The 24,149-nt window shown below is 39.1% G+C and overlaps 1 protein-coding gene across 3 annotated transcripts in view; it reads right to left on the bottom strand.

Annotated features, from left to right (window-relative positions):
- The window catches only part of LOC150074975 (ATP-binding cassette sub-family C member 1-like), an 889,139-nt gene that overhangs the window by 401,401 nt on the left and 463,589 nt on the right, over positions 1-24,149 (bottom strand). For all 3 annotated transcript variants that reach the window (XM_090388347.1, XM_090388349.1, XM_090388348.1), the window contains one exon: positions 10,967-11,160. In XM_090388347.1, coding sequence (XP_090244473.1) covers positions 10,967-11,160 — 194 coding nt within the window. The remainder of the gene's footprint in view (positions 1-10,966; positions 11,161-24,149) is intronic.

Here is a 24,149-nt window from a genome sequence, read left to right as displayed (position 1 = left end):
GATTTTAATGTTCACAACTCCAGCTGGCTTACGTTTTCTAGTCACACCGACCAAGCAGGTCCAGATGCTGAGGCTTTTGCAATTACTAATGACCTAGCACAGATTGTTCATTTACCTACAAGAATACCGGACAATCCTAATCATACAGCCAATACGCTTGATCTTTTTCTCACAAGCAACCCTTCTAAGTACACGGTCGAAGTGAGAGGTCCTTTAGGCACTTCAGATCACAACTTGGTGATTGTCTCTTCTCCAATGGAATCTTTATCTCATGGCTATTCCCAACCTCATATTGTTTGGCAATACAAGAATGCAAAATAGGATGACCTGCGAGACTTCTTTTCCTTGGTCGGATTACTGTTTCAAAACTTCGGATGTCAACATTTGCTCAGATCGTATCACTGAAATTATTCTTGCAGGAATGGAATCCTTTATCCCACACTCCACTTTAAAATCTCGTCCTTTATCTAAACCTTGGTTTTCCAATAAATGTGCTAAGGCTGTTCAAGAGAAGAATGTTGCATATCGTAATTGGCTTGTTTCTAATTCTTCAGTTTCATTTTCTGCCTACGCCAAAGCTCGCAACAATTGTAAAGCAGTTATTAATCAGTCCAAACTGGAGTTTGAACAGGCTAAGAGTAGAAAACTTGCTTCTTGCCCTAATGGTAGCCGAGCATTCTGGTCTCTTGCCAAAGCTACTGGCCTCAACTTTTGCCCATTTCTGCGCCCACCTCTGTCCAAACCAGATGGTTCTGTTGTCACTTCAGCCAAGGATAAAGCTGACCTGCTAGCATCCCATTTTTCTTCCAGCTCATGTATTAATGATCTTGGTAAAACACCTCCCACCATTCCCAACACGCTCCATTCAATGCCTCCTGTGGTCGTCCGTCAAAAGGATGTCAGAAGGATTTTGACGAATCTCGAGGCTAAGAAAGCTCCAGGTCCTGATGTTATTTCTCCACTTGTTCTCAAAATCTGTGCTCCTGAACTTACTCCTATTCTTTGCCGCCTTTTTTCACTTTCTTATTCCAAAGGCGTTTTTCCTTCTGCTTGGAAATTTGCTCATATCCAGCCAGTTCCTAAATAGGGTGACAAATCCCTCATATCCAATTATCGTCCCATTGCAATTACTTCTACTCTTTCAAAAGTAATGGAAAAATCAATTAACCGCCAAATATTAAACTACCTAGAAACCTTCCGTCTGATCAACGATCGCCAGTATGGATTCTGTCAGTGTCGATCCACTGGTGATATTCTGGCTTATGTTACCCATTTATGGACTAATTCAATGGAAAGGTTCAGTGAAACACAAGTAGTTGCTCTTGACATCTCAAAGGCTTTTGATCATCTTTGGCATAAAGGTCTTCTAAACAAGCTTCCACGTTATGGGTTTGCCAACTGTTTTTAATAATTGGTTATTCAGTTTTCTCTCTGATCGCTCACTAAGGGTGATGGAAGATGGCTCTGTCTTCTAACTTCTCCACTAATGCCGGTGTCCTCCAAGGTTCAGTTCTTTCCCTCACTCTTTTCCTCTTGTATATTAATGACCTTCTTACATTGACTGGAAATCCTATCCATAGTTTTGCCGATGATAGCACATTTCATTCCACTTTCCATTTTGAGAAACCTTGTCCTGCTCAATCAGCTTCAACTTCTCGAAAATCTGCTACCAATTCCTTAAATGCCGATCTTCAGGTAATTCCCCAGTGGGGCAAAGACAACTTAGTTGATTTCAACCCTTCTAAAACTCAGTCTTGTCTTATATCTCGCAAAAAGGATTCTTCTGCTCCTATGCTTATCTTTAATGACACTCCGATTTCTAGGCAAAATAATATATCTCTTTTGGGGATTACCCTGACTTCTAATCTCTCTTGACACAAGCACCTTACAAATATTGCTTCATCTGCATATAAAAAACTTGGTTTTCTCATTCGCTCTTTTTACTTTTCTTCCAAACAGCTGCTCACTCTGTATAAATCGCAAATCCGCCCTGCCATGGAATATTGTTCCCACATCTGGGGTGGTGCCCCCAAAACCTCGCTCAGGCTTCTTGATTCCATTCAGAAGAGGGCAGTTAGGTTAATTAATGATTCATCTCTAACAGAGTCTCTTCACTCGCTTTCTCATAGACGTACTGTTTCTGCTGCATGCCTCTTCTACAGATACTTCCATGGGCACTGTTCTTCTGAACTGGCTTCTATAATTCCCGCTCTCTCTTTCAAAACAGTCTGAACTCGTGCTGCCACCAGCCAACATCCATTTACTGTCCAATTTCAAACCCACAGAACCAACTTTTCATCTTCCTCATTTATTCATTCAACTGCCCTTTTCTGGAACAACCTTCCTTCATACGTATTTCCTGAAAATTACAATCTACAGAAGTTCAAGTCCAATGTCAACAAATATCTTCTTTTGTCTTCTCAACCTCAAACCCAAGCACGGTACTAAGTACTATAGGTTCTAATACCTGTTGTGTTTGGGGTTCACACAAAAAAAAATCACACTCCCATGATTCTTTAAATAGGCCTCTGGGGTTGGGAATATTCATAATGACTGCACGATCGTACACCAACCGTTATGAACTTTTATTAAATAAAATAAAATAAATTAGAGTCGTTAAGAAAATAATAATAAAATGAAATAAAATAAGTAAAATGAATAGTACAATTACACAAGATAAAACAAGATACCTGTACAATAAAAATAAAATACAACAAAATAAAACAGTGTAGATAAAAGCGATAAAAAACCAAAGTTTTCAGAGGCATCTGCCTCCTCAGAGTACATCCTTAAATATCGCCAGGCTCATGGTTCACAGCACGTGTTTCTACAGCAGCATAGGCAGTATTCTCCATATGTGTGCACTGGAACAGTAAATGGCTTGGGAATGTGCCAGGTGGAACCATTCATCCCATCCAAGAACCACAGCTTCAAAGAGTGGATGAATGGGGACTCCCGTCTCTATTACTAGTGTTACTCTCAGAGGAGAAATTCGCAATCTCTCGAGCCACTTGCGGTGCCGAAATCAGTGTGCGCGCACGGTCGACGATAACAACTTCGCCAGAAGAGATTTGATGGTTCTCCTCCAAAAAATGCTCCACCACAGCAGCCCTCCCATAATCTGCAGCCTTTATTGCACTGATATGCCCATCTGACATCCACTTGGGCCTAAACCTAGAACAGTCTTTTTTAGTTAGAACAAAAAAACCTAGTAACGTCCAAGATTATTTCCTTTAATGCTTCCCATTTAGAATTTGCAGTTGTTAACATCATCAGTTGGTCCCACGGTATACAATTTAAAAAATCTCTGAAACCAATGTGGTCACCTTTACAAAAGCAAAAACCTTCACCTTACCCCTGATGGGAGTTACATCTTTTAAGTAAATCCCACATCAGTACACTGTGATCACTGCCACTCAGTGGTGCCTTTATCTGTAAATTCTTAATGCATGAATAATCACTGCTGATAATCAGATCAAGTGTGTTATTCCCTCTGGTTACCTCTCTAAGATGCTTCTGTAGAATACAATCATCCAATAAATCCACAAAAGCCTTTGAAGTGACAAACCCACAAGTTCCAGTCACCATTTGGAAAATTAAAATCCCCCTTTATAAGACACTGATTTACTTGCCCACTATTTCTTTGTATAAATGTTCATTGTACTCATCAGCATCATTAGGCCTATAACACACTCCTACTCTCATTTTTGCTTTCCCAGTGCTTATGTCACACCAAACTGACTCAATATTGCACTGTCCATCTATGTCAACTGTATGCGCTTCCTTAGATTTTGTGTTTCTTAACTAACAGCATAACCCCTCCTCCCTTTCTATCTGTACACATTGCATCCACAAATTCTAATTCTGCATTGTGTGACACCACATCTCTGATATCTCAACTATATCTGCCTTTGATGTCTTGACCTGCAAATTCATCAAAAGTCATCAAATTTATTTACTATACTTCTAGCATTGATGTACATGCAAGTATATATGCACCTATTCTTACTCAGCCCATGTATTTACTTGTTCCATAACTCCCAGCAATCCTAGTAATCTCCAGCATCTTGCTTTCCAGGCTGCTGCTCATTCTAATAAAAGCAGTACAAGAATCACTTTCACTGATGCCTCCAAATACTGTTAATCTATTAGTCTGCGAATACCTCCAAGATAGCAGTTTTCTGATCCACCTAATATTGCCTCGATAGCATCAGTAAATATTCTTGCACCATTTCTATTTAAGTGTATTCCAATCCTGTAGAAGCAATTACTATTGTTAACAAGCACAGACCATGCTGAGAAAAATTCTACCACATGAGCCATGCACAATTTCTCCATGGCCGAATTGATTGACAAGGCTCTCATCATATACTCCCTCCTATCATCTTTCAAATTTAATCCTAATTTGCACCTTTTTTTTTTTTTTTCAACATTGACATGTACTTGTTAAGTAAATCTGCAGATTTCCCACACTTAATGTCATTGGTGCCAAAGTGTACAATGATATTACCTTTTGTGCACATAAAAGATATCTGCTCTACAACATCAACTTTTGTCCCTGGCAGATATACCCTGATCTTATTCCACCTATCAAATTCGTAGTATTCTGTTGATATTTCAAGTCCTTTCTTACGAAGCATTAGTAATCCTAGTCTCAGCGTCATGGGCATCGTCGTAGAACGGAGTGTTGTACTGTTGAGGTCTGTGATTGGGCGATTACTATGAATGTGTAATTTGTCTTTCTGAATGTTTGATTGGATGTAGATTCCAATCAAAGGGAAATCAGAGGGAAAATGTGAAATTATTATTTGCACATGTTGTTAGGCATTGCCATTGTGCTGGTGTTGTTGGATATTTTTCTGTGCTGCCATATGCTTATGCTGTTGGATATTTTTCTGTGGTGCCATGTGATGTTATTCTTTTGCTTAGCATGTTGTTTGCTATCACCATTATGTTACTCTTGGATATTTTTTCTGCTATAATTTCAGGAGGGATTATAGCAAAAAAGCTGTCGTTGGCCATGGCCAGGACTCACAAGGTGAGTTTTGAATTTTCTTTGTATTGAAGTTGCCACTGTTGTATAGTGAAAAAAGGTTAGATTTTTATGTGACTTCGTGAGGGATTCAAGAAAAAAAAAAAACTCAATTGTTTTTAAAAATTTGCATTTCGGGGTTGTTGAAAATCGGAGTAAAGAAGTCCTCCTAGACATCATTAAGACTTCCATTTTACCTGATAGTAATACAGTGTCGGTTTACTGGAAGTCTAGATCAGTGGTTTTCAACTGGGGTGTCACGGCACCTTAGAGTGCTGCAACAACACTCCAGGGGTACCGTGTAATTTGGGTTTAAGTTACTTAAACTTATTATTATTTAATTTATATGGTTATTTCATTATAAAAAGGTGTACAGTATCTTTTTAATTTTGTGGTGATCTATAATTGATGTTTACTTAGTGCCTCTATATAAAGAATAAAATTATATACTGTATATATATAATTTGTATTATGAAAATGTAATTTTTATAATTATATTATTGTAATAAATATCATATAACATTATTTATTGTTAATATTATTTATATTTATATATATACACACACGGATACATACAAAGAGAGAGAGAATTGGATCTAACAGGCAGAAAATTGAGTAGGAGTGACGCAAAATAAAATAAATTACTTAGGGGGTGCTGTTATTATAAAAAGGTTGAAAACCACTGATCTAGATGAGGAAGGGTTTTAGCAAATAGCTGTTAACCACTCGCTTGCCTTCAGCGATCCTGAAACTGGTGCTAACAACGACAATAGTATAGAGGGATTGTGGTGTGATATTAAACAGCTACTGCCATCAAGAACAGTCGATCGTTAGTCGGCTCCTACCTCACAGAGTTTATGTCCCATTGTAGGTACTCTTGCAGCAGTGATATTAGTATGGCTTTTATCAATGGGATTTGTGAAGTATACTGGCCGGCATGCAAGGACTGATGAGGTGAGCTTTCTTTGTATTGAAGCAGACATTTTTGTTCAGTAACAAAGGGTTAGGTTTTTTCTTGACTTCAGGAGGAATTTAAACAAAAAAAAAAACAAAAAAAAAAAACGGTCGTTGGCGAAGGCTCGGATTCACGAGGTGAGTTTTCTTTGTATTGAAGTGGTCATTTTTATTTAGTGACAAAAGGTTAGGTTATTACACGACTTCGGGAGGGATTCAAGCAAAAATGGAGTTGTTTTTAATTTGTATTTATTTTCATGTATTTTATGTTCTGCACTGCCGTTTCTGCTTTTCTTTATTTAGGCTGCAGTGTATTGGGATGTCACATGACACTTCCGTATAATGTGTGGCTGAGGAAGACAAGGGAAAGCAGCGAGTGGCACCTGCTAATCACTGCCTTCTTCCTGACTTTTAGTCGAAGTACGGAGGGGTAACCAGATTCTGGAGTATTACCTTAATCTTTTTTTAATTAATCCTTTAATTTGTCAAATATAATACCACTTCCAGTAACGTTTGTATATATGTGGATGAGCTTCATAATATAGCTGTTTATTTCTATTAAGAATCATTTATTTAAATTAAATTTATTCACGAGTAGGTTAACTTTCTTAATCAGCTTATTAGCATTAACATTAGTAGGGCATATGATGCGAGAAAGCAAGTTTATATAGCATCAGACAAAAAAAAAAAAAAAAAAAACACTTCCCATTTCCCCTATCCGTTCACTCCCAATGTCTGTCTAATTCTGCCTTGAACTTAAAAGTCGCTGACCTCCACTACAACATATAGAAGTTTGTTCCAACTATCAATCATCCGTTGGGTAAAGACGAATTTCCACATATCTATTCTACAATTGTATTTGCTCAATTTGAATCTATACCCCGTCAGGTGAGTAATCTGAGCAAGAAGAAGAATCCCATCAGAATTCAGTGTGCTCAAGCCATTATACACCTCAATTATATCACCTCGCAGGTGCCTAGTTTCAAGAAACTGTAATTTGCAGATCTTAAACCTTTCTTGTTTAGGTCCTTGAGGTTGTCTAAAACATTCTCTCAGATATGCCAGACAAGCTGTACTTGCTACCTGGGAGTCTATAACCCTGATGGAACTGATATTCGGGTGACACTCAAGTCAAGTGGACCCAATTTCAACAAAGTCCAGATGGTCTATAACAACCAAATCCTCTGCTTGCACCTTCACGATGGTGGGACTGTTAGTAATCCTGGGTATAACCTCCATGCACAAGTACATGGTGGGTGACCATCCAGGGGTGAACCAACGTAAGCAGGGGTCCAGTTGTGGGGCCCACACCATATGGAGGAATTTTTTTTTTTTTTTTTGGTAGTCGTTGGCGCATAGGCTTCTGTGGCCATAATGCACCTCCCAAGGTTTTTGCAGTACATTGATCCAAGCCCGAGGCGGGAATCGAACCCGCGACCTTTGGGTTGCCAGGCAGGCACTTTACCCACCCGGCTAGCCCGGTCGGCATATGGAGGAATGCTGCCCCTCTATGTTACCAGGCAGTACTAGGTGGTAGATGACTGTTGTAGATTACTAGGTTGGTCAGATTACTGTTAACAAAACTTCTGATGTAAACATTTGCCCAGATCGTGTCAGTGAAATTATTCTTGCAGGAATGGAATCCTTTATCCCACACTCCACTTTAAAATCTCGACCTTTATTTAAACCTTGGTTTTCCAATAAATGTGCTAAGGCTGTTCAAGAGAACAATGTTGCATATCGCAATTGGCTTGTTTCTAATTCTTCAGTTTCATTTTATTGCCTACACCAAAGCTTGCACAAATTGTAAAGCAGTTATTACTGGAGGTAATTTGTGCAGGCAGATATGAAGTTCTCTGAGCAGTGCAGACAGGCGGCAAGAGTAGCTCATGGTGTCTTATCAATGATATACAGGAATTTTTCTAGCAGGGATAAAGAGGTGTTATTCCCTTGTATAAGGCAATCGTCAGGCCACACCTTGAGTACTGTATACAGGTCTGGAGGCCTCATTTCAAGAAGGAGGTAGAACTGCTGGAACGAGTACAGAGAAGGGTAACAAGATTAGTAAATGGAACAATGGGTTGCTCTTACGAAAAAGCTTAAGTTTTGCAAATTAGTGTCTGGAGACTAGGCACCTGCGACGTGATCTGATTGAGGTGTATAAAGACTTGAATGGTTAATGGTTAATAATGGTTTGAGCATGCTCAATGCTGATGGGATTCTGCTTCTTGCTCAGAATAATCACCTGAGAGGGCAAAAATTCAAATTGAGGAAAGACAGATGTAGGATAGATGTCCTAAATTTGCCTTTAGCCAGCAGGTAGTTGGTTGGTGGAACAGACTTCCATCCCTTGTTGTGGAAGTTGATAGCCTAAATAAATTTAAGGCTCAGCTGGACAGGTATCAAACAAACGGAGGGGTGAAGTGGAAGGGGTTTTTTTTTTTTTTTCTAGCTGATGCTGCATAAGCTTACTTTCTTGCATCATATGCCTCTACTAATGCTAATTAATCAGTCCAAACTAGAGTTTGAACAGGCTAAGAGTAAAAAACTTGCTTCTTGCCCTAATGGTAATCAATCATTCTGGTCTCTTGCCAAACCTGTTGGCCGCAACTTTTGCCCACCTCTGTCCAAACCAGATGGTTCTGTAGTCACTTCAGCCAAGGATAAAGCTGACCTGCTAGCATCCCATTTTTCTTCCAACTGGGCGAAAGTGGGACGTCAGACCTCAGTAGGGGGTCTGGCGGCTAAATGACCAGATGAACAACGATACAAGGCATCACACATATACAAAGTCCATACACTTTTGAATCTCTGGCTTTTCCAGTCAACTGGTTCACCCACAATGTAAACTACGCGGAGATGGGGGAAACCCCTGGTGCCGCTTGACCCTAAACACACTTTACACTTTTCTTCCAACTCATGTATTAATGATCTTGGTAAAACACATCCCACCATTCCCAACACGCTCCATTCAATGCCTCCTGTGGTCTTCCGTCAAAAGGATGTCAGAAGGATTTTGATGAATCTTGATGCTAAGTAAACCTGATGGTATTTCTCCACTTGTTCTCAAAACCTGTGCACTCCTGAACTTACTCCTATTCTTTGCCACCTTTTTTCCCTTTCTTATTCCAAAGGCATTTTTCCTTCTGCTTGGAAATTTGCTCTTATACAGCCATTTCCTAAAAAGGGTGACAAATCCCTCCCATCCAATTATCATCCCATTGCAATTACTTCTACTCTTTCTAAAGTAATGGAGAAATCAATTAACTGCCAACTCTTAAACTACCTATAAACCTTCTGTCTGATCCATGATCGCCAGTATGGATTCCGTCAGTGTCGATCCACTGGTGATATTCTGGCTTGTGTTACCCATTTATGGACAAATTGAATGGAAAAGTTCGGAGAAACAAAAGCAGTTGCTCATACATATCAAAGCCTTTAGATTGTGTTTGGCATAAAGGTCTTCTTAACAAGCTTCCGTCTTATGGTTTGCCAACTGTTTTTTGTAATTGGGTATCCAGTTTTCTCTCTCTGATTGTTCACTGAGGGTGATGGTAGATGGCTCTGTGTCTTCTAACTTCTCCACTAATGCTAGTGTCCTCCAAGGTTCAGTTCTTCCTCCACTCTTTTCCTCTTGTATATTAATGGCCTTACACTGACTGGAAATCCTACCCATAGTTTTTCTGACAGCACATTGCATTCCACTTTCCACTTTGAGAAACCTTGCCCTACTCAATCAGCTTAAACTTGTTGAATATCCGTGACCAATTCCTTAAATGTTGATCTCCAGGTAATTCTCCAGTGGGGCAAAGACAACTTAGTTGATTTCAATCCTTATAACACTCAGTCTTGTGTTATATCTCACAAAAAAGGATTCTTCTGCTGCTATGCTTATCTTTGGTGACATTCTGATTTCTAGGCAAGTTGATATATCTCTTTTGTGGATTACCCTGACTTCCAATCTCTCCTAGCCAAGCACATTACAAATATTACTTCCTCTGCATCTAAAAAACTTGGTTTCTTCCTTTTCTTCCAAACAGCTGGTCACTCTGTACAAATCGCAAATCCACCCTACCATGGAATTTTTTTCCCACATCTGGGGTGGTGTCCCCAAAACCTCTCTAAGGATTGTAGATTCCATTCAGAAGAGGGCAGTTAGGTTAGTTAATGACTCATCTATAACAGAGTCTCTCCACTCGCTGTCTCATAGATGTAATGTTTCTGCTGCTTGCCTTTTCTACAGATACTTCCATGGCACTGTTCTTCTGAATTGGCTTCTATAATTCCCACTCACTGTTTCAAAACAGTCCGAACACGAACTTTTCATCTTCCTCATTTATTCATTCAACTACCATTTTCTGGAACAACCTTCCTTTATATGTATTTCCTGAAAACTACAGTCTACAGAAGTTCAAGTCTAATGTTAACAAATATTATCTCTCATCTTCTCAACCTCCAACCCAAGCACGGTACTAAGTACTGTAGGTTCTAATACCTCTCGTGTTTGGGGTTTTCATGTAAAAAAAAAAAAAAACATTAGGAAAGATTTATGAGTTTAGTTTTAGGAAAAAATCTAAGGTGACCGTGTTAAGACTAATGTCAGTCTTGTCAGTCCTAACATAGAAATGGTTTAAAGCTGTTACACAGCTTTAAACCATTTCTATACAAAATAGATGTGTTAAAATCTGAAATAATTATAATGAATGACGTGGTGCACTTTTAAAATATATATAGTAAAAGTGATGAAACAAACTAAGAACTTAAAAATTCACGCGCTGTGATCTCAAATATTGGAGGTCAAATTAACATTTGCACAACAACATATCATCAAATACATACGTATACCAGAAGGCCAATTTTCAAAAGAATCTGTAAATAAATTTGTTGTCAATGAAATAACTTTAAAAATACAATTTTCATCATATTAAAAATATTCAGGAGACAGAAGGCTGGCCACAAGAAAGAAAAGATATAACTTACTTTTACATTCACTTCACCTTCAATTTTATCCATGTCCCCAAGCAGTGCTGACAAGAGGGAAGATTTTCCTGAACCAATCTGCCCTACTACAGCTACCAAATATCCCTGAGGTATATGAAGATTGATGCCTTTTAATACTGGAGCTTCTTCACTATTCCACATGAATGTACCATTTTCAACAACAATTGAATGAGCTATAAAAATATATATATATATTACTGTAATGAAGGTTATCATCTACAGATAGCAAATAAAAACTCAAACCACTGGATGCAATGTGCAATAAATAGATATAATAAAGAAATTAAAAAATAAAGATTTTAAATTACAGATGTTAAATAATACTATAGATATTACAGATAATTAAATTACATAGATACATTAATATTATAAATATAGATATAGAATTATAAAGATATTATTACTGCATACAAGTCTCGAGGCCTCATTTTAGGAAGAATGTGGAGCTGTTGGAATGAATACAGAGAAGGGTAACGAAATTGGCGAGCAGAATAAAGGGTGCTCTTACCAAGAAAGGCTTCAGTTCTGCAAACTAGCCACCTGTGAGATGATCAGATTGAGGTGTTTAAGGCTTTGAATGGATTGAGCAAACTCAATGCTGATGGGATTCTTTCTCTTGCTCAAACCACACATACAAGGGAGCACAAATTCAAATTAGGAAGGATGGCTGCAGAATAAGTGTGTGTGTGGAAGTTTCCCTTTAGCCAATGGATCATTAATTGTTGGAATAATCTTTCATCTGTTGATGTGGAAGTTGACAATTTAAATAAACTGAAGGAAGAACTCACAAACTATTGGACGAAATGAATAAGTGAAATGGGGGACATTGTGGTTTTTTTTTTGCTGATGCTGTATAAGCTTGCTTTTGTGCATCAAACGGCACTGCTAATGCTAAAAATATAAAATTCAATTATATACACTTTGAATATTGATGAATAGTTGTTTAAATGGCGCATGGAAGAAAATATGCCTACAAGGACGTAAAAGGCTTCAAAGGATTTGAAAAAGACCATACACTTTCTTGAGAGACAAAGACAGTCTTTGCTGAAAAATTTTAATTTAAATGTTTCCATTCTTTACTATATTAGCTATAAGTTATGTGCAACTATTGTTAGTTACGTACAATTATCGTTGAGATAGTTATATCCCAACGATAGTTATGTACAATTATCGTTGAGACTTCTTTAAGAGCAATAGAATTTAAAATATATTTAAAATTACACCTGAGAAACCTGTAAAAGAAGGGCCTTGCACGAAGAATCCCACTGTCCTCCCTCTTTCACATAAGGAGGTTTCGTGGCACCTTAATCCACTCCACTATCCTCCTATCGAAAACATGCCAAAGCCTGGCCTTCAACACGTTGATGATAATAACTATAGTTATATCTAGTTATATTGTTAGCATTAGCAAAGGCACATGATACAAGAAAGCAAGCAAACTTCGGCACATTTTTCCTACAACTGTCTTTCTTCAATTTGAATTTATGCCCTCTCGGGCAATTATTCTGTGCTAGAGGAAGAATCCCATCAGAATTGAGCATGCTCAAACCATTCAAGGCTTTATACACCTCTATCAGATCACCTCGCCGGTGCCTAGTTTCCAGACACTGTAATTTGCAAAACCTAAGCCTTTCTTCATAAGAACACCCCTTTGTTCCTTCATCAGTCTTGTTGCCCTTCTCTGTACTTATTCCAACAGCTCTACATCCTTCTTAAAATGAGGCCTCCAGACCTGCATACAGTACTCAAGGTGAGGACTGACCATTGCCTTATACAAGGGGATAATCACCTGCTTATCCCTGCTAGAAAAATTCCTGTATATAATTGACAAGACACCATGAGCTACTCTTGAAGGCTGTCTGTACTGCTCAAAAAACTTCATATCTGCCTGCACAGTTGATATGTTACTCTGGGATTACTGCTTCCCATATGCAATTTTTTACATTTGTTAAACTTCCATTAGCTATAAGTATGGAGTGGGTGCGACAGTACATGTGAACATGCGAAGTTTTTATGGCTCCAGAAAATAGGGAAGTTTTTGCTTTTTTATTGACTTAAATTGGAATATTAATTTATTTTTTAGAGTTGCTTTATATTCCTAGTAACAATACTTTAGTTTAAATTGAATTTAGATAGAGATTTTGTAGGTTATTCCTTAGTGTGGGTAAGGGTATCAAATCCACATGTGGACAGGTTTTGCAGCTTCCGCGAACAAAAAGTTTTTAATTATACTTAGCCGCTTTATTGAATTAATTGTTATATTAAATTATTTTCTATAAGTAGCTTATAGACCTAGTCAAGGTCCGTGGTTTATTTTGAATTTAGATAGCGCAATTTAGAAAGTAAATAAAACCTCGTGACCTTAGATTAACCGTTCGTAACTTGTCGCCATTGTTATAAGATAGAATGTGTGCTACCGTAAGGTCTAACGGAAAACTAGATAGCGTAAGGTTTAACGGAAAACTAGATAGCGAGTATAGTAGTATCAATTAATTAGTAAAATTTATTAATCTTACTAAATTTAATTGTCAATTGAATTGTACTTTTTACTAAATAATATAGCGACCTAGCTATTACAAATGTAACATCATAAATTAATACATATAAGATGACAGGAGATAAGAAAGTCATATAACATAACTCGGAGATAATATTCGATACCGAAATTCATATATATAGTGTTATAACTGCATTGGGATATGGGTTTAGGGTTATATTTTGTATTGGAATCTGATTAAACTTGAATATAAATCATGACTCAGACCAGAGCAGCAAAGCAAAAGGCTTAAACTAGTGGAAGTGCGGTTGCTCAGGGTAGAACTGAGGGGGAGGGTTGTCCTCTGAATCACAGTCTATTGATATGGACTGCTTGTTTGATGTTTGTGGAGCAATCAGGAACAGGACATGATACTGCCAAAGGGAATATCTTTGTATGTACGTGATGTAAGGAGTGCGAGGAAATCAGGTTCCAACTCGGCATTGTTATTGGCTTATATGAGAGCGTGAAGGACAAGGTGGATGCCCTCAAAGGATTTAAATTGAGGGTCCATCAAGCTCTCAGCTGCCCACATCAATGCCAGAGCTTGCACTTGAACATCACGCAATGCAGCGGAAACCCCAAAGACAGAATGTACTAGTCCCAAAGGAACTAGTTGTTGTTGGTGACTATATTGTAAGGGAAACAGGGAACATATTGTGCAAAAAGGATAGATGGAACAGGACCAGTGTATGTCCGCCAGGGGCAAAGGTTGATGATGTTGGGCAGATATCATACGTTCAGGGCACAAAGGGTGATATTGTTGTACACGTTGTCACTAATGATATTAAGAGTAGGAGACGGGCACAATTACTTAACAAGTAAAAGACAATGCTGAAAAAAAGGCGAGAGTTAGGGTTGAATTCGAAAGTGTTTGCAATTCTACCCAGACATGATAGGAGGAAGTATATGATGAGAGCCTTGTCGATCTATACGGCCCTGGAGAGACTGTGCAAGGCTCAAGGGGTAGAATTTTTCTCAGCCTGGTCTGTGATTATTAACAGGAGAGACTGCCTCTACAGCGATGAGATACACTTAAGTAGAAAGGATGCAAGAATATGTGCTTATGCTATCGAGGCAGTGGTAAGTGGTCGGAAAACTGCTAGCTTGGGGGGGGGGATACGCAGACTCATAGATTAACAGTAGCTGCTGGCAGAGGTAAAAGTGATTCAAGCACTACTTCTATTATAATGCAATTGAGCAGCAGCCTGGAAAGCAAGGCAATGGGAATTTCTAGGACTACTGAGAGTCATAGTGGAACAAGTAAATACATGGGCTGTGTTAGGGTAACTAAGAGTAGAAACAGGTGCATGTATACTTGCATGTACACCAATGCTAGGAATATAGTTAATAAATTTGATGAGCTGGAAGTGCTAGTCAAGACATCAAAGGCAGATATTGTTGGGATATCAGAGACATGGTGTCACACAGACATAAGCAGTGCAGAACTGGAATTTGGGGAGTACAATGTGTACAGAAAGATTTTTTTTTTTTTTTTTTGATTTGGTAGTTGTTGGCGCATCGGCTTCTGTGGCCATATTGCACCTCCCAAGGTTTTTGCAGTACTTTGATCCAAGCCCGAGGCGGGAATCAAACCCGCGACCTTTGGGTTGCCGGGCAGTTACTTTACCCACTCGGCTAGCCTGGTCGGCTGTGTACAGAAAGGATAGACAGGACAGGAAGGGAGGAGGGGTTATGCTGTTAGTTAAGAAACACAAAATCTAAGGAAGTGCATCCAATTGATGTGGGTGGACAATGCAATGTTGAGTCTGTTTGGTGTGACATAAGCATTGGGAAAGGAAAAATGAGAGTAGGTGTATATATGCCAAATGAATCTGATGAGTATAATGAGAAATTGTGCAGAGAAATAGAGTGGGCCAATAAATTAGAGTGCCTTATAATGGGGGATTTTAATTTCCTGGATATTGACTGGAATTTGTGGATTTATTGGATGATTGTTTTTTAAAGCAGCATTTTCAGGAAGCAACTAGAGGGAGTTATACTCCTGATGTGATTATCAGTAGTGATTCTTCATGCATCAAGAATGTGCAGATAAAGGAACCACTAGGTGACAGTGATCACAGTGTGCTGAAGTGGGATTCACTCAAAGAGGTAACTACCATTAGGCGTAAATGGTAAAAACAATTTTAGCCATAATTATGAAAGCTTCTTTGGACTCAGGGGAGGTACCCACAGACTGGAGATGTGCAAATGTAACCCCAATTCACAAAGGAAGATCAAAGGCTGACACAAGTAATTATAGACCTGTGAGTTTAACTTCTGTTCCAGGAAAATTAATGGAGGCACTAGTTAAAGAAGCACTGCAGGATCATTTAGACAAGACTTCAGTTATAGCGCGGACACAGCATGGTTTTGTTAAGGGGAAGTCTTGCTTGACCAATTTGATTGGATACTATGATGCAGTCACAAAGGAACTGGATGCAGGGAATAACTTTGATATTATATACTTGGATCTTAGAAAGGCTTTTGATACTGTTTCACATGGAAGACTGCTGCACAAATTGGAGCAGTGCAACGTTGGAGGAAAATTGCTGCTGTGGATAAAGGGGTGGCTGTGGGGGAGAAGACAGATTGATTACCACATCCACAAAGGATGTGGTAATCAATGGACACTGCTCATCGTGGACTAATGTTATTAGTGGAGTCCCTCAGGGCTCAGTGTTGGGTCCATTATTGTTTTCTGTATTCATAAATGATATTGATGATGGTATATCAAGCTTAATGTCCAAGTTTGAAGACGATACAAAGGTAGGCATGTTTGTCAAGGACACTACTGACACTATGCTGCTGCAACAGGATCTGGAAAGGTTTAGCAGATGGGCTGAGAGGTGGCAAATGAAGTTTAACATTGACAAATGTAAAGTACAACACATGGGAAACAGCAATCCCAGAGCAACGTATCAACTCTGTGGTACTACACTGACAGTGGTAGAGAATGAAAGGGACCTGGGGGTGGTTGTGCAGGCAGATATGAAGCTCTCTGAGCAGTGCAGATGGGTTGCAAGAGTAGCTCATGGTGTATTGTCAATGATGTATAGGAATTTTTCTAGCAGGGATAAGGAGGTGATTATTCCCAGGTCTGGAGGCCTCATTTCAAGAAGGATGTAAAGCTGCTGGAACGAGTACAGAGAAGGGCAACAAGATTCGTGAATGGAACAAAGGGGTGCTCTTACGAAGAAAGGCTTAAGTTTTGCAAATTACAGTGTCATAAGACTAGGCACCAGCGAGGTGATCTGACAGAGTTGTATTAAGCCTTGAATGGTTTGAGCATGTTCAATGTTGATGGGATTCTTCCTCTTGCTCCGAATAATCACCTGAGAGGGCATAAATTCAAATTGAGGAAAGACAGATGTAGGATAGACGTGCGGAAATTTGCCTTTAGCCAGCGGGTGGTTGGTTGGTGGAACAGACTTCCATCCCTTGTCGTGGAAGTTGATAGCCTAAATAAGTTTAAGGCTCAGCTGGACAGGTATTTTGAATGAACAGAGGGGTGAAGTGGAAGTGGTTTTTTTTTTTGGCTGATGCTGCATAAGCTTGCTTTCTTGCATCAAATGCCTCTACTAATGCTAATGCTAAAGGGAAGGGTTATTGCTTTCGTAAAGGCAACTATGATGGATTGAGACAGTATTTAAATTCTATACAGTGGGACCAACTGATGATGTTACGAACAGCAAATTCAAAATGGGAAACATTCCAAGAACTTATCTTGGAAGCTACTAGGTTTTACATACCAACTAAGAAATATTGTTCAAATTTAGGCCTAAATGGATGCCAGATGAACTAATTACACATGTGACAGAGAAGAAAAATGCATGGGATACATATAAATGAACATATGACCCAGAAGCCTATGATAGATATCAGCTTGCCTGTAAACAAGTTACAAAGGAGGTTAAGCAGGCGAAAGCAGATTACGAAAAATCTTTGGAAAATGATGCAAATAAAAACAGCAAAGAGTTCTTTACCTATGTAAACTCTAGAAGGAAAGGAATGAATCAGATTGGACAACTTAACCTAGATGGGTCAACTATTGATAATCATGCTCAGGTAGCTGATAAACTGAATGAGTATTTTGCATCTACATTCACACATGAGGAGAGTGCCAGAAGTTTATCAAACTCTAACAGGGAGTTAAGTGATTTTGCAATAATGAGAGAAAAGTAGAGGAGAAATTGTTGAAGTTAAAACATAAGAAAGACACCTGGGGTGGATAGAATCTATCCAGTTATATTACAGGAGGCAGCAAAGGAAGTAATCAAACCCTTAGCCATAAATTATGAGAGCTCTCCTGGACTCAAGGAAGGTACTCATGGACTGGAGATGTTCAAATGTGACCCCAATCCATAAAGGATGATCAAAGGGAGACACAGGTAATTACAGACCTGTTAGTTTAACTTCTGTTCCAGGGAAATTAATGGAGGCACTGGTTAAAGAAGCATTGCAGGATCATCTAGAACAGGGGTCACCAAACTATGGCCCGCAGGCCAGATCCAGCCCGTGTCGTCTGTTCATCCGGCCCGCTCCACACTGTGCTACAAATGATCAAAATTTCTAAAATATATTGGTAAATAAATATATTGTTATTTACCAATATATATATATGTTTATTTATCAATAAATATATGTGTTTATAAAAATAAATATATGTTTTTTTACCAAAAAATATATTGGTAAATAAATATATTCGTTGTCTTCATTTTTGTTGTATTTACTGAATTGTATATATTGAACAAAATGATTATACGGCCCACGCTCGTCAATCTCTCTGTTATCTGGCCCGTAGTGAAAAAGAGAGAGTGTGAGAGAGAGAGAGAGAGAGAGAGAGATGGGGGATATTGTGATCACTCCTATTCAGACACAGCATGAGTTTGTTAAGGGAAAGTCTTGTCTGACAAATTTGATTGGATACTATGATGTGGATACAAAGGAACTGGATGCAAAATATAATTTTGATATCAAATACTTTGATTTCAGGAAAGCTTTTGACACTGTTGCGTATGGAAGACTACTGTAAAAACTGAAGCAGAATGGTATTAAAGGTAAGTTGCTACAATGGATAAAAGTGTGGTTGAGTGGGAGAAGACAGAGGGTGGTAATCAATGAATGCTGCTCTTCGTGGACTAATGTGATAAGTGAAGTCCCACAGGATTCGGTGTTGGGCCCACTGTTGTTTTGTATATTTATCAATGATATTGATGAAGGTATATCAGGCTTAGTGTCATATTTTGCAGATGATACAAAGCTTGGCAGAGTTGTTAATGACAGTAATGGCAGTGTGTGCTACTGCAACAGTATCTAGAAAATTTGGGCAGATAGGCTGAGAAGTGGCAACTAAATTTGACAAATGCAAAGTACTGCATATGGGTAGAAGTAACCCCAGAGGAATGTGCCAATTGTGTGGTACTGTACTCAGGGTGGTAGAAAATGAAAAAGAACTGGGAGTAATTGTGCAGTCAGATATGAAGTTTTCTAAGCAATGCAGACAGGCTGCAAGAGCAGGTCATGGGGTTTTGTCAACGATATGCAGGAATTTTGTTAGCAGGGAAAAGGAGGTAATTATCCCTTTATGTGTGGCAATGGTCAGGCTATGCCTTTACTGTGTACAGGTCTGTAGGCCTCATTTTAGGAAGGATGTAGATTTGCTTGGACATGTACAGAGAAGGGCAACAAGATTGGTGAGGGGATTGAAGGGATCCTCTTACCAAGAGAGGCTTAATTTCTGCAAATTGCAGCAGCTGGAGACTAGACACCTGCGAGGTGATCTGATTGATGTGTATAAGGCTTTGAATGGGTTGAGCACACTGAATTCTGATGAGATTTTTCCACTTGCTCAGATTACAAACCTAAGGGGACATAAATTCAAATTGAGTAATGACAGTTGTAGAATAGATATGCGAAAATTTGCCATTAGCCAATGGGTGGTTAATTGAAGGACAAACTTCCATCTGTCATTGTGGAAGTTGATAGCTTAGATAAGTTCATGGAGAAACTCGACAAACATTTAGAGGGAATGGTTGTGTGAATTTTTTTTTTTGGCTGATGCTACATAAGCTCATACGCTTGCTTTATTGCATCACATGCCTCTATTACTATTATTACTATTACTATCAAGTGCTGGCCAGGTGCACAAGATGAGTACTGGAGAGTTCAATCAGATCTCAGGTTTATGAAAACTCTGGAGGATCTTCTCTCTTTATAAAACTAGGTCCTGGGAGACCCAGAAAAAAAGAGGAGAAAAGAGCGGCAGTAGAGGGAGGAAAGAGGAGAGATTCGAGAGGTGTCGGAGAAGTTTTTAACCATAGTGTGCAAAACATGACATGAGAGTATTTCATTGTGTCATTGTGGTATAGTGTCTGTGTCATTGTCAAGGTAAAGGCCACTGCCCAATTCCTCTGGATGAAGTCACCCGTAGAGGAGAGAAAGGGAGCAAGAGAGAAGCATAGGGTAAGTTAGAAATCCCTTTTTCACAGGTGTGAAAGGAGGTTGTTAGAAAATGATAATAGAATAGGAATTACCCAAATCTTAATTCTTACATATAAGGAATGATAAAATGGTTTCTTTCTAAGAATATATACACCGATTATCCACAATATTATGACCACCTACCTAATATGATATTGGTCTTCATGTGCAGCCAAAACAGCATGTACCTGGCAAGGCAGGACAATACAAGTTTATTAATGTGTATTAATAAAATTAAAGTTCTTTAGCCATATTTAGCCGCTTGATTGAATATTTTTTACATCGAATTATTTCTGTAAGTAGCTTATAGACCTAGTAAGGATCGTTAGTTTATTCTGAATTGAGACAGCGAGATTTGAAAGTTAATTAATACTTAAGTGTCCGTAGATATAAAGTTCGTAAGTTCCCGCCTTTGTGATACGATAGTTATATACCGTACTAGATAGCGTTAGTTGAACTTCGGTAGCAGTTAAATTGTACTTTTAAATAAATACATATAACGACTTAGATTACAAACGTAACATAATTAATTATATTTAACATAATTAATAACATAACATAATTAATTAATAAATTAATAGAATCATGACTCAGACCAGAGCAGCAAAGCAAAAGGCTCAAGCTAATGGAAGTGCTGTGGCTCAGAGCAGAACTGAGGGGGGCAGTTGTTCTCTGACTCACAGCCTTATAAAATGCACTGTTTGCTTGATGTTTGCAGAGCAATCGGGTACGGGACATGATACTGCCATGGGGAATGTCTTTGTGTGTGCGTGATGCAAGGAATGTATCGATATCAGGCAACAATTCAGAGTTCTTGTGGGCCTATATGAGAGCTTGAAGGACAGGGTGGATGCCCTCGAAGAAACTAAATTGAGGGGCCCATCAAGCTCTCAGCTGCCCACATCAACAACAGAGCTTACACTTGGGCATCACGTGACACAGAGGCAACCCCCAAGGCAGAATGCGCTGGTCCCGAAGGAACTAGTAGTTGTTGACTCCATTGTCAGGGAAACGGGGAACATGCTTTGTAAAAAGGATAGGTGGAACAGGACCAGGGTATGTCTGCCAGGGGCAAAGATTGATGACGTTGTAGAGCAAATATCATCTTTTTAGGGCACAAAAGGTGATATAGTTGTACACGTTGGCACTAATGATATTAAGAGAAGGAGACCGACAGAATTACTTAACAAGTACAGGTCACTGTTGAACAAAAGCCGAGAATTAGGGTTGAATTTGAAAGTGTCTGCAATTCTGCCCAGACACGATAGGAGGGAGTATATGATGAGAGCCTTGTCGATCAATTCGGCCCTGGAAAGATTGTGCAAGGCTCAAGGGGTAGAATTTTTTTCAGCCTGGACTGTACTTGTTAACAGGAGAGATTGCTTCTACAGGGATGGGATACACTTAAATAGAAAGGGTGCAAGAATATTTGCTGATGCTATCGAGGCAGTGTTAGGTGGGTCGGAAAACTGCTAGCTTAGGGGGAGACAAAGACCAATAGATTGACAGTAGCCACTGGCAGAGGTGAAAGAGATTCTTGCACTGCTTCTATTAGAATGAGCAGAAGCCTGAAAAACAAGATGCATGATATTTGAGAGACTGCTGGGAGCCATTGCGGTACAAGTAAACACATGGGTTGTGTTAGGGTAGCTAAGAATAGAAACAGGTGCAGGTATACTTGCGTGTACACCAATGCTAGGAGTTTAGTAAATAAATTTGATGAATTTGAGGTATTGCTCAAAACATCAAAGGCAGATATTGTTGGGATATCAGAGACGTGGTGTCACACAGATATAAGGGATGCAGAACTGGAATTTGGGGAGTACAAAGTCTATAGAAAGGATAGACAGGATAGGAAGGGGGGAGGGGTTATGCTTTTAGTTAAGAAACACATAAAAACCAAGGAAGTGAGGCCAGTCGACATCACTGGACAGTGCAGTGTTGAGTCAGTTTGGTGTGACATAAGCATTGGGAGATCAAAATTGAGAGTAGGAGTGTGCTATAGGCCAAATGACTCTAATGAGTATAATATGAAACTGTACAGGGAAATAGAGTGGGCCAGTAAATCAGAGAGTCTTATAATGGGAGATTTTAATTTCCCAGATATTGACTGTAATTTGGGAGCTGGTCCCTCGCACACTAGCAGGGCTTTTGTGGATTTATTGGATGATTGTTTTCTACATCAGCATGTTCGGGAGAGAACTAGAGGCAGTAATACTCTTGATTTGATTATCAGCAGTGATTCTTCATGCATTAAGAATCTGCAGATAAATGAACCACTAGGTGGCAGTGATCACAGTGTGCTGAAGTGGGATTTACTCAAAGAGGTAACTACCATTAGTGGTAAAGGGAAGGGTTATTGCTTCCGTAAAGGCGACTACGATGGACTGAGACAGTATTTAAATTTTATACATTGGGACCAACTGATGATGTTACCAACAGCAAATTCAAAATGGGAAGCATTCAAAGAACTTATCTTGGAAGCTACTAGGCTTTACATACCAACTAAGAAATACTGTTCAAAGTTTTTGCCAAAATGGATGTCAGATGAACTAATGAGGAACTAACATAACTAACATATGGCAGAGAAGAAAAATGCATGGGATACTTACAAATTAACACATGACACAGAAGCCTATGATAGATACAAGTTGATATGCAACCAAGTTACAAAGGAGGTTAGGCAGGCGAAGGCAGATTACGAGAAATCCTTGGCAAGGGATGCAAAGAAAAACAGCAAAGAGTTCTTTACTTATGTAAACTCTAGAAGGACGGGGATGAATCAGATTGGTCCACTTGATATCGATGGGTCAACTGTTGATGATCCTGCTCAGGTAGCTAACAAACTAAATGAATATTTTGCATCGACATTCACACATGAGGAGTTATTCAGCGAGAGGAATGCCAGAGGTGTATTCTACTCTAGCAGTAAGCTACAGAATCTTAAAATAACTGAGAGTAAAGTGGAGGAGAAATTGTTGAAGATAAACACAAGAAAGGCACCCGGGGTGGATGGGATCTATCCAGTTATATTAAAGGAGGCAGCAAAGGAAGTAAGCAACCCTTAGCCATAATTATGAGAGCTTCCTTGGACTCAGGGGAGGTACCCATAGACTGGAAATGGAGGATCACAAAGGAAGATCAAAGGCTGACACAAGTAATTATAGACCTGTGAGCTTAACTTCTGTTCCAGGAAAATTAATGGAGGCACTGGTTAAAGAAGCACTGCAGGATCATTTAGACAAGACTTCAGTTATAGCTCGGATACAGTATGGTTTTGTTAAGGGGAAGTCTTGCCTGACCAATTTGATTGGATACTATGATGCAGTCACAAAAGAACTGGATGCAGGGAATAGCTTTGTTATTATATACTTGGATCTTAGAAAGGCTTTTGATACTGTTACACATGGAAGACTGCTACACAAATTGGAGCAGTGTGACATTGGAATCAAATTGCTGCTATGGATAAAGGGGTGGTTGAGGGGGAGAAGACAGAGAGTGGTAATCAATGGACACTGCTCTTCGTGGACTAATGTTATTAGTGGAGTCCCTCAGGGCTCAGTGTTGGGTCCATTAATGTTTTCTGTATTTATAAATGATATTGATGATGGTATATCAAGCTTAATGTCCAAGTTTGCAGACGATACAAAGGTTGGCAGGATTGTCAAGGACACTATTGACACTATGCTGCTGCAACAGGATCTGGAAAGGTTGAGCAGATGGGCTGAGAACTGGCAAATGAAGTTTAACATTGACAAATGTAAAGTACTACACATGGGAAACAGCAACCCCAGAGCAACATATCAACTCTGTACTGCACTGACAGTGGTAGAGAATGAAAGGGACTGGGGGGGGGTTGTGCAGGCAGATACGAACTTCTCTGAGAAGTGCAGACGGGCTGCAAGAGTAGCTCATGGAGTATTGTCAATGATATACAGGAATTTTTCCAGCAGGGATAAGGAGGTGATTATTCCCTTGTATAAGGCAATGGTCAGGCCACACCTAGAGTACTGTATACAGGTTTGGAGGCCTCATTTCAAGAAGGATGTAGAGATGCTGGAATGAGTACAGAGAAGGGCAACAAGATTAGTGAATGGAACAAAGGGGTGCTCTTACGAAGAAAGGCTTAAGTTTTGCAAATTA

Source organism: Mastigoproctus giganteus, chromosome 14, assembly GCF_048544385.1.
Source record: "Mastigoproctus giganteus isolate SK-2022 chromosome 14, ASM4854438v1, whole genome shotgun sequence".
Lineage (NCBI taxonomy): Eukaryota > Metazoa > Arthropoda > Arachnida > Uropygi > Thelyphonidae > Mastigoproctus > Mastigoproctus giganteus.
Note: the sequence above shows the minus strand (reverse complement) of the source record. Positions and strands in the feature narration are given on the sequence as shown.